Source organism: Teleopsis dalmanni, chromosome 2 (genome assembly GCF_002237135.1).
Source record: "Teleopsis dalmanni isolate 2A chromosome 2, ASM223713v2, whole genome shotgun sequence".
NCBI lineage: Eukaryota > Metazoa > Arthropoda > Insecta > Diptera > Diopsidae > Teleopsis > Teleopsis dalmanni.
In genome coordinates, this window is record NC_051847.1 from 9,572,304 (window position 1) to 9,584,529 (window position 12,226).

The following is a 12,226-nucleotide window of genomic DNA, read 5'->3' on the forward strand; positions in this document are numbered from 1 at the left end:
TTTATGTTTAGCAGTGGCAGAGGAACTGGAACGTGCTTTTGGTGGTTGGGCAAAACCAGAAATACAAATTAATTAATCAATACCAGCAAAACTAAAATAAGAAACTTTAATTTCGTAACAGAACTAAAATTTATGTGTTTAAAAGACACACATTATTTGTGATTTGTAAATTCAATTTATGTATTTAATACAATTGCATTTTGTCGCAATTTAATTTATTTTTGTATGAAAATTAGAATTAATTTTATTGTAAAATATTTTTTTAAATTTTAAACTTATAACATATACTTTATATCAAATTTAAAATTCAAGTCGTACAGATAAATTATGTAATTACTTACATTGATTAATGTTTATATATGTAATATAGTTTTTTTTCGATTTTATTATACCATCTATTATACACAGAACTCATTTTTGTTCCTGTAAATAAAATATATCCATATCAACTTAATTATTTAAAAATTCCAAAAAAAATTACTATTTAGAATTTTTAGGCGCATAACGTCATATATTTATTTAATTCGTTTTTCAACAATAACTAAACAAATTTTAGACTTGTCATGTTGGTAACGTGAAAATATTTATATAAATATATACACCGATTTATATATTCCTATAGAGAAATGTAACATTCAAACAATATATTTTGTGCCTAAAAGCCAATAACCAATTTATAAGATTTTTTATTAAATATAAATGTAAGTTTATACAGGTTTAATAGTTGTTTTTATGAAATTTTTAAAAATATGTAAGATATATTATTTATAAAATAAATTTGTGTAATGCTTTATAAAACTGAATAATTTTATTTTATTTTCTGCTAGTTTCCCTAATATTAATCAACTTATGAGAGTGGTTCTATACACTTAACTAGTTTATACTTACGGAAATATGTATACAAAACAATTCAAAGTGATGGTCCTTGTTGAGCTTTGTTTGCTATTGGTTAAATCTAGGTTAGTGTCAAGTAGCAACTACATACACTTTTTGATAACTGTTAACAGCAATATATTTTTGTTGTCCAAGCAACTTGCAACTTGTTGTTTTGTAATTCTGAAGCAACTTGTTTATTAGACTAAAAATCCTGATGACGATTACACTACGCATATTAAATTTGGACTGGCAAATATGGCTGTTTGTGCACAATAAATAATTGCCAACATATTATTATATTAACCGTGGCTCAGCACGTTCAAAGAGTACATTAAACAAGCTACATAAGAACTAGTGTAAGCTTAAATATTCGTTCCGTACTACTAATACCGTGTCAAAAATCTGTTTATATCAACATATGAACTTTAACGTCAAATTTTTGTATTAATACTAATTTCTTATTTATTTGTGTTTCTTTATGTATTATAAACTTAGTAACAAATTGTTTCTCTAAACTACATGATTTCTTTGTTTTTTAACAAATATATGTTTAATTATTTTTAACCCAATTTCCCACCTAAAGTGTGTATTAATTTTAATAATTCAGAACGTTTGCCTTTAACTGCATCCTGATGCAACAAAGCGACATCTTCTATACACTCGAATCTGTTAACATGATCAGCAATGTTATCAGCCATACATAGTACATGAATACCGCAGTCATAACTGTTTGCCTACGATTATAAAAACAATATCAAATAAAATGACAACAAATAAAAAACTGTTTCTTACTTGTTGCAAACATTTCACTGATTTCAAATTAAACTTCTTACAATGTAGCGCATCTTTAACTTGTTGCATAAATTGGTGTGCCGCTTCAGAGTTTTGATTGCTATGCGAATCAAAATGAAAGAATGTTTTCTCTGGTCTTGAAAGAGCAAATAATGACCAATGCGTACCACCTGCTAGTGTCGTGGTATTGTCATTTAATGCAAACAATATAAACATTTTAGATGCAGCATCCAATTGATTTAATAACGTTGTTAATTCATCTTCACTCACGAGCTTCATACATTGAGTTACTTCAGGTGAGACAAATAACATTTCTGAATTATTTTTGTACTTAACTCTTTCTAGGTATTCGAAATAGAATGAGATGATCTGATCATTAAGCCAGTGTGGTCCTTGCAACAACTGTACATCGGACATACGCAAGCAACTCTCATGAAAATTCAAGCAAACGGGATCTGACTGCTTTGTTCGCCGCGGCAAAGACATCTCGTCGAATATTAGTTGACTAATTTAAAATAAGAAGTTTTATCAAAAATTGTTATAATAATCAAAAATGTAGATTCCAAACAAATTTTAAAACTACATGCACTTGTTTCTTTTGCCGGCTGTGCTAATTTTCATTTATTTGCTACTCCCTTTCGTAAATTACTTGACTTTGTACTGTACATTTCAGACAATGTCAACTGGGGTATTACCAACAAAAAATTTTCAATTCTTTTAAAAATACAAAAGCCTTACAATATTTAAAATATTTTTATTTAACTAATTTCGCATTATTCGCAATGAAAATAAAAATTATATTTAATGGAAAAACAGTAGTTATTTAAAATATCTTAATACATTGAATACATTTTAATAGCATTTGCAAAATCATTTATCTTCGCAATTCGCAATTTCTCTAAAAAAGTGTTTAGACTTAAATTATTATAGTTAAACTAACAGTCAAAAAAAAAAAATAAATTTGTTTTGCTTTTCCTGCCACAAGTCAGCATTTGTTTAATCAACAATATTAAAATAAAGGTACCTGTTTATCGCGCACGTCTTTGCATAGACTTTGTATGGATTTTGTATGGCAAATTGACTAAACCATACACGCTATCAGATACATAAATGAGTTAAGAACGATAGTCTAATCGTAGAATTATACAATTCTATTCAATAGAAAAAGATAAAAATACTGAAATGTCATTACATTTCATAAAGGAATTTATTGACATATCTCACCTAAAATCAGATATAACAAAGAAACTTACTGTCCAAGTGAATTATTATACTTGTAGGTAGACTATCTAATTACTCCATTAGTAAAAAATACGGCATTGAAGATAATCAGTACACATTTTCTGTGTCACTTCCCGGCTGTCATCTACTACGAGGTTTCGTTTCTACATGCCTATTCGAGATCTCGAATTAAAGACTGATTTCTTCTGGAATCCTATGAGAATACTTTTTATTTAAAACTTGTCGTAGATAAATACCACTGTTTAACAATAATATTTTTAATTACAGAATTATAGAATATTTATTTATTATGATATATTATATATAGCACAGAATTTTAAAAAACTTATTTATTTATGTATTTCCAAAACCCTCATGTTCCTGAAAAAAATAATAAATATTATTAAATTTTAACGTAAACAAATGAAGCTCTATGTGTGTACGTGACCAAAAGCATCATAAAAACTCTTGAGGTCTGAATGAAATGTGTGTACAAATTAGAGATAATTAATATATAAAATTTATAAATAATTTTAAATTGCACTTTTGGGTTAAGAATCAGTAAATAAAAATATTTGTTTTTTCAAAATAAATTATGTGAAATTTTGAAAATTGACACGTTTTTTTATGTTTTTACTTAATGATAAGAGCGGTTAAGCTATTCAGTATATATACGTACATATATATATATTTATGGGTATGGCATGGGTATTGTAGTTTGTGACAAAAGGCAAATGTTGACATGGGTGAAAGTGGACATTCTTGCTTAACTCCAGTATGTGTTATTATAAACGTATTTTAACAAGGATCTGACTAAATTTAACTTAATTGCCGTAGTGGAATCAAATGGTATGGCCGATATCACAGACGTCGTATTATCTCCGCTATCAGCAAAAAGATATAAAAACTTAAAAAGACAGACCATTGAGATGAATTGTTATCTGTTATCTGAAGTAGAGATTGGTAGCAAGCGTCCACACGGCTATTAAGTAAGTTGATACATTTATAAAAGAATCGTCTAAATATCGAATTTCTGAATTCACTATGGCCCCAACCTTTGCCGCCCTAGATCCGTGCTATATTAAAGGCAACTAACATAGATCTCGCCGACTTGCCATAGAAAGTAGGCAGAATCTAGGAGGGCGGTGAATACCAGTAACTAGACGCAATCTTCACCCCTATAAGCAGCAATTATGTCTGGAAGCTATAATAATAAGAAAACTAATAATAAGAAGAAAATCATTTGGTCGCCTTCCCCAACTGCATGGCATCAGATGCGAAGTTAACTTTCACAACAGATACCTCCGTCGATGCAATGGGTATTATACTCCAGCAAATAGTTGATGGAGAGTACCAGCCATTACCGTTCTACCCAAAAAAGTTAAAATCGCAACCACTCGTAGATGCGTTCCAGTAAACCAGCAAGATTCAATACTTCAGATATCCATTAAAGAGTTGCATGTTCATCATATTTACCGACCATAAACCACTAGTATATGCGTTCCAGTAAACCAGCAAGACCGCTTCTCCTTCTTGCGCCTCTTGGATACTTGACATCAATGACAAAAGCAAGAACTCAAGAATCTAAAAAGCAATTCGCGGTCGAAACAAAGGAAGTCAACTCCTCACCCGTGGTTAGCGAATAATCAACTAAGCGACAGCGATATAGACAGCGCTTTGTCACATACGCTTCCCGGTGCAGTGACGTTCACTTACATTCAACATTCCAAACTGGCAGCACAGAACACAGCTTTAGGCATTTCTTCAGATAATTAATATAAATGTTCAAAACTTTTGTAGACTGTTAATCACCGTGTAAATGTGTGATTTTTGAAAATCATAAGTTAAAAATCGTAGTTATCTCTTCCCAATAAACATAGAAACAATTATATATTATTAAACGTAGTCTAAATCTATAAAAAGAAACAGGAGTGGTGACTGGTGGTCTGTACATGCAAACAAAACGAACGGCTTCTAAAACGAAAGCTGTTGGTATATAGAACTAAATTCAAGGTACGAAATATATTATAGATCACAATAATATTTAATTGAAACAAGATTTTTTTGTGTGTAGTAATTGTTGACCATGATCCTGAGCTCTTTTAATAATTTTTAATACCTCTTATATAAACATATGATTAATGAAATTGTGAAGGTCATTACTAATTCCTTGAAATCTATTAAGTTCATTTTTTTTTTTTTATTAAATTTATGTAAACTCAAATATTTATTTTAATAAAATAACTGGCTTGCGCCAGTATTTTATTTATGTTTTTGTTTAAAAGATTAGGTTAATAATTATATGTGTATATATATTTTTATTGTTAATATACATATATTATATATTTCGTAAAACATATTTTGTCAGATTCTTAAATTTATTTATTTTTTGGTTGGCTTTGTATGAGAAATAGTCTACTGGTACTAATTAAGAGATATATTTGTACTTTTTGTGTTTGGGTTCTTATCAATAAAATAGAAGATGCTACAAAGTGCAAAATGTGTGCTAATGTTTTTCGAAGGTGAAGAAAGTTCAGAATTACGAAAATTATCAGAGACATGCGTATGGAATTGTTGGCTTGATTAAAACTTCTGTGATCTTTGTTTCTTATGATTATATAAGACAGTAAAGATGTTCAAGTTTACTCGAATCTTCGAACATTCTACAACTGTTATAAAAAGGAAAAGTTTCATAAACATATAAGTCGTCTATATGACAGTCCATTTAGTAGTATCGAGGTCCATCAATTAATTTAGTGTACCATATATTACAGTAGCAGAAAAATGTTAATATAAACCATTAACACCGACTTGAATTTAAAATAATTATAGAGTACATTTACACATTTTTTTATTTCTTGATATATTTTTAAATAAGTAATAAACTAATTGCTCGGTAAACTTAGTATTTCCATAAGTTATACTTACTACAATATTTTTTTACATATACGCCTTCATATGGACCAACAACAAAAATAAAAAATATTGAAAGAAAGGAGTGTTTTTAATATTGTGTCCAATAAGTAGGAGTGTATTCTATAGAAAACTTCCTTCAAAACATATTCATATTTAAGAATTTAGAATATTTGGCAATACTCTCAAACAGCTGTAGAGTTAGCTAAAAATTCAATTAATTAAAATAACATTATAAAAAAAATTTTTTATTGTAGTTCACTATTTTCGAAACCTCTAGAATTTGGGTTATATAAATCTAAAGGCTTTATAGAGTAAAATCCTCTATAAATATGGCTTCTCACATAGTTTTAAAATATAGTGAATATTTATTAAATCTTGTCCGGTATATATATTTCGTGCTTAAGATCATCAACCTGCCGATATTTTTTCGTGGCACTACTTCGTAATAACTTAATCTCTTGATCACAGAGATTATTAATAACCATATTTTCTAAGGAAGAACTAATAATAACTTAAGTAAGTAACTTTGTAGTTTTGCTTAAATGAGTTCGCATACTATATAAATTTATATAGATAATTTATATAGTATGCATATCTTATATACGTTTTCTGAAATCAAATGGATTTCTTATATTGGACTTGCGTTATATTGGACTTTAACTCACATGGATCTTTTCACTACATCATTCTTTTAAAGATGGTTTTAGCGGATTAGAGTCTCACATTGACTTGAATATTAAAATTCGACTGTAACAGCAACTAGTTGCGTTTATTACAATTAATATCATAATAATTGATTTGGCATTTATTATAATTAATAGCATTTATTACGATACGTATTATTGTATAATTCAATATAACAAAAATCAGAGATCGCATTTAGTTCGATTGAATGAGTGAGTGGTTATTTTAAAAGAAATCGGTTGCCATGCTGCAGTTGCAAATTGATAACGTAATCTCTGAATCAATTAGTGTAACGCATTTGCAAAATAATGTATATATGTCAGTATTTCTTGGATGTTCTCATAATCCTTCGCTTGAACACATTTAAATATTTCCATATCGGTAATAGCGTTTAAAGTAACAAAAGAAAAATTTACGACATTTTGTGTAATTGTGTAAACCTTCAATATTTTTATCAGTTTTTCAGTTACTCAGTGTTAATATTGGAGGCTACTTGATTTTCATAAATCAATATTTTTATTTATTTATTGACATATTAAATTCACATTAATAAAATTAATAAAATAAAATGTAACGACCTTACAATCAAACACATATAATATGCATATGTATGCATTATAGTATACACTTTACATATATGTATGTATTTTCAGTATAAACTTTTAAATTATTTTAGTACAAAATTCTAATTAAAATAATATAAGCAACCTACATATGAGTATAGTAAATTGAAGTAAACAAATCTGGCAGAAACCGGCTAATCTAGGAATATATATTACATACATACAAATATACATATATACATACAGCCATTCAAAATAGAAATACGAGTACTCAATATAAATAAACAGTGATGTGCGTAAACATTTAATATGTTAAGCCAATGATAACCCCGTCCCATAAATAAAATTTTAAAAATCACTATAATTTGATCACATCTCGGATTACTTCTATCTGTTTAAACTATTTTACAAGATAACCGGTAATTTTTTCACTTTCCATTATGACTTCATATCCACAATACTTTCACTATATTTTTCCGTCTGATTGTAATTCTTTTGGAAAAAGTTGGAACCTTCAAATGTAATCAAGATCTAATAATCTTGTTCAGGTATGTTCAGGAATTTAGGTATTCTCAATGATAGAGTTCCGTATCTCTCTATTAGCCATCGTCAACTTATGGTAATTAAATATTTTCATATAGTAATTATATCACAATAATCATGTATATTGTCGATTATAAAAGTGGTAGTAAAGGCGATAGTAAAATTCTTGCTACGGAACTGGATATACACGATTATATTATAGGCTGAATAATCAGCATATATATTTTGCATGAATGATAAATCTATGCAATAGAAATATATTCAAGTAATTATTAGATAATGACGGTGTTTTCAAGTTCTTGAGTTCAGTCATATTTATATCTAGGAATATTGAAGATGTAGTTTGAGATAGCTCTTCTTTGGCTTTCAAGTTACAGTGATATTGCTGGCAATTCCAATGCGGATGCTTTAACCAAATAAGGTGTCTTAACAACATAATCGAAACATTTTAATTTGATTTTTAATAATATTATAATATGAACACTTTCGAGCTATGATAGTAAATATATCTCTACTATCATACAAACTATTAATTCCTTTTGTATATAAAAGTTATTTACAAGATGGCAAGGGGCAACGATATGAAAACACTTAACGATCTCATTGTAATTAGCCCTGCCTAAGAAACCATTTTTATGACTTTTACGCAGCGGTGAGGAATGCAATAAGAAGAAAGCGATAAATAACAGATAAAGAATTTTAGTAGTACTTTGTGAAAACTACAGTATTACTTTTTTGATCTACTCTTCAAATGGAATCTACAGGACAACCAGATCTGTGACACTCCACAAAAAACTGGAAACGTATACATAATACTAAAGTCATGTCATCAGACTTTCCTTTGAATAATTTAGTGAATAGAAATCAACTTAAAAGAATTGTGGAGGCCATATGGTATATACTCCATTACAGAGAAAAAGAAGTACGATAATAACCACACTTTTAATGAGCAATCTATTTCATCTATAATTACAACTTCTGCACACTATATTTCAAAAGGTACATACATATCTGATGTGAACGACTGCTCAAAAATGAACCTTGATATATTATCATATAAACAAATTGTAGATGTAGTATTAGTATCAGTACCAATAAAATCGCTACAGTTTCTTCGATTCCATAGATAAAGATTTTAGATTAAAAATAAAATTCTAATTGGAATTAAAGAGAACAAAAAAGCGTTCTTCAGAAGAAACAAAATTTAGCATATTTATTTTTATAAAATAAAATTTTCTAAATTTGATTAATTTTCGTTAAAAACATTATTCAATAGAAGAGATAAGCGATTGTTTATTTTTTTTTTGTTTCAATTTTTTTTAATAATTAAATTGTTGAAAACGTGAACAGATTATTTTTTCAGTAAACAATTTTTTATAGAATTGAAAATTCGTCATGTCTCGCAAGATTTTTATAGAATTTCTATTCTATTTTATTCTATATTTCAATTCGTAAGTTTTAATAATCTAAATAGATACTTCATTTAGATTTATACTTTATGAAGATTAACTGTGATTTTTTACCTTGTGTACTTATTTTAGTTTCTTGTATATTTACTATAGCTGATTAATAATGTGATTAATAAATGCTGATAAAATACGAAATACTTCGTACTTTGATATATGTTAGCCCTTGATTTTCTTGTTTAATCAGGAATAAGAAGATTTTAATATAATAACAGTTCTGAAGAATGTGATTTGTCTTTAAACAAATTATATACACATATGCTCCTGCACTGTCTATTTTCTTTTTCTTTTAAATAATTGGGTTTTGGTATTTTACCGGATCATGGAAACAATAATTTCAACACATATCCTTTAATATTTTATTATGATTGAAAAAATTGACAACTAGAATGCGAACTAACTGTTTCTGTAGATAGCTTCCCTTTACTTCCTGACAAGACCATGAAGACACATTCACTTCATATTTCTTTAATATTTACTAACAATCTCTTTTATATTTACCAACAATCTCTTTTTCTATATTTATTTATTTTCCTTATTATTTACAATTTTATAGATTTAAAATAACATTAACAACAAATGTTCGTTGTTCTTAATAGTTTTGCCTCAAATGATAGATACAAATTAGGTTAGATTGAGGTGACAGCCTGATATATCAAAATTCACTGAAGCATAAATGTTGGTTAATTGTGATAGCCGACCATTGAAGTAGTATAAATCATCAAACAGCGTTCCTTTGAGAAGGCACGCCTCCCTTATTCAAGTAGAAGGGAACAACCAGATAAGTCTATGACCTGGCTCCGATCCTAATTTTAAAATATTACAGCTTTGTCAGGTCAGTTAGGAAATTTTCCCAAAAGATTTTAAATATTTTACTAACTAATGATGAACAAACTAACAAATTTATTGAAGTACAGTTTACTTTTCATCTGTAGATCCACAGTCCACATAAAAGTTTTTAGAGGCTAACAAAATCTTATTACTTATCTTCCTAATATGCAGTGACATGTGAGCACCCAGACCGTAGTACTGAGTTGATTCCACTTTAGTTGAAGCAGCTGACTGGTAAAAATTTTTGTTTAATTTGGACTAGGTGAGCTTTGTAATTTGACAAAAATCTTTACGTTCCCAGATTTTCTTTGTCAATCTTATGTTATATTGCCAATTTAGCCGTTATAAGAGGAATACCAGTAAAAGAAACGTAAATTTCGCAGAGCGTTCCGGTTTTGACAAATCCGACTGCTTGCCGAGAAGATTGCGATATGCATGTTAGAAATCGAATAGTTTAAGGCCCAATTTGCTGCAGAGTATAATTGATACAAAAATGAATAAAAATAAGAAAAAGTAAATTTCCATCCCTGAGAATCTCGTAACGAGGCGTACATATATAGAAGTTGTCGCTAAAAAACTTAGAGATTATTTAAAATTAAAAAAAGATTACATTTTTGTTCTTAATCGATTGTTTTAAAATCGGTGCAGATATCTACAATATTATTTTAGTACATGATGTTAAGAGTTTTTTTTCTGATAGTTTTTCTTGAAAAATAGATTATAGATATATTTGATACAATGTAATTATGCTCAAGTTAAGAATTAACAGTACCATTACTAGTGTTCTTAATATAGTACATGAGTATTCATTTATGTATACACAAATATTCCCTATTTGTTGAATGATTTGATTACTAAATGCCGCCTCTTATCAGTTTTTACAGCAATACAAGTACATATTATATTAAAGTATGTAATTATTTTAATGATATCTATTTGTGATCTTTTCTATATATTTTACACAAAGTCTCCAAGCGAAAAAATTACTGACCTGGCTTAATGACGTAGTCTTTATTATAAATAAAAAAACCTCAAAGTGTTAAGCACATGATAATACCATGGATGGATGTATAAAGCGCTGTGAACGAGATTATCTATGAAAATAACAAGTGTCAATGTTCTTGTCTTTTCTTGAAATAAACTATTCAGATCGTCAATATTTGAACTACTGAAAATGAGAAGATAATACTATTAGTAATAGGTTTTATAAGTACATAAATATGCATAATATATATATATATATTGAAATTTTTGAATGGAAATTTTTTAAATTGTAAAGCGAAAATATTTATTTATTAGTTAATAATAGTTACTTATACATATTCATTTATTAATTATATTTTATGGTACACATATTCTAAGAATGATCTAATTTTTGAAATTGTTAAATTTGATCGAAAAAAAACACATGGCCTTTTCCACTGAAGCCATAAAACGAGCTATACAAAGCCTTAACATTGGTAACTAGACAACAAACTATGCGCTATGAAGTTATATTGAATTTTAAAACTGTAAACAGAACATATTCTAAGGTCTTTAGTAACAGAATATCAAACCTTGTCTGACAAAAATGTAAGCTGCAATATTGACAAACGTGTGAATAGCCCAGTAATATGCTATAGAAACATGGCCTATAAAATAAACTGATGAATTTATTATAAATTATTGTATTGTATTATAGTATTGTATTATTGTATTGTAACATATACCCAGAATGAATCATAGTAAATACATACCGACACTATGATGTGAAGACGTCTATGTATATTAGAGTAAATGAGCTTTAGAACTTTATATATTTCATATGAATATAAGTTATTAATTACGTACTTGGCCATTATAACCATATGTCGATATTGGTCGCCAAAGACCACCTCCCACAGTTAACGTTTTATGTTGCGAGCTGGCGTCAGTCAAAAACATCAAACTGTAATAAGAAAGCCAATACTTCATCCTTTTCCTTTTAAAAGAAGTCTTTCTCTTATCCGATTTCCTACTGATGGTTCCGTTTCGAACTTTTCTTTAAACAGTAATATCATCTTGTATATTCTCGATATCTTCATTTTCTCCGCTATGTTGCTGTCGTGCTATAATGCTTGTTATTCTATCTAGAACGATATTAACCAATTATGTACAATATAAAGGATTGAAAGTTTAACGCAGAACTATCTCTAGAAAAGTTCCAATGGTCGTTCATCGTTAATCTTACCTTATATCGTATCTGTAGTAATTTATAGTTATTTTTGTACTCTGAGAGAGCCCCCATCTTGCCTCTCTCTTATGAGTACCTGTGAGTAAGAGTTATTTTTCGCTTGATCCCCAGACCAAAATTCA

General features: G+C 28.3%; 1 protein-coding gene across 1 annotated transcript; it reads right to left on the bottom strand.

The window, feature by feature from the left end:
• Window positions 1-1,047: 1,047 nt before the first annotated feature.
• Window positions 1,048-2,325, bottom strand: LOC119684534 (sentrin-specific protease 8-like; the record flags this gene model as incomplete). The annotated part of the gene is given in 2 exon segments (XM_038098595.1): window positions 1,048-1,610; window positions 1,669-2,325. Coding segments are annotated over 2 exon segments (660 nt in total). The 5' UTR covers window positions 2,155-2,325.
• Between the last annotated feature and the right edge of the window lie 9,901 nt (window positions 2,326-12,226).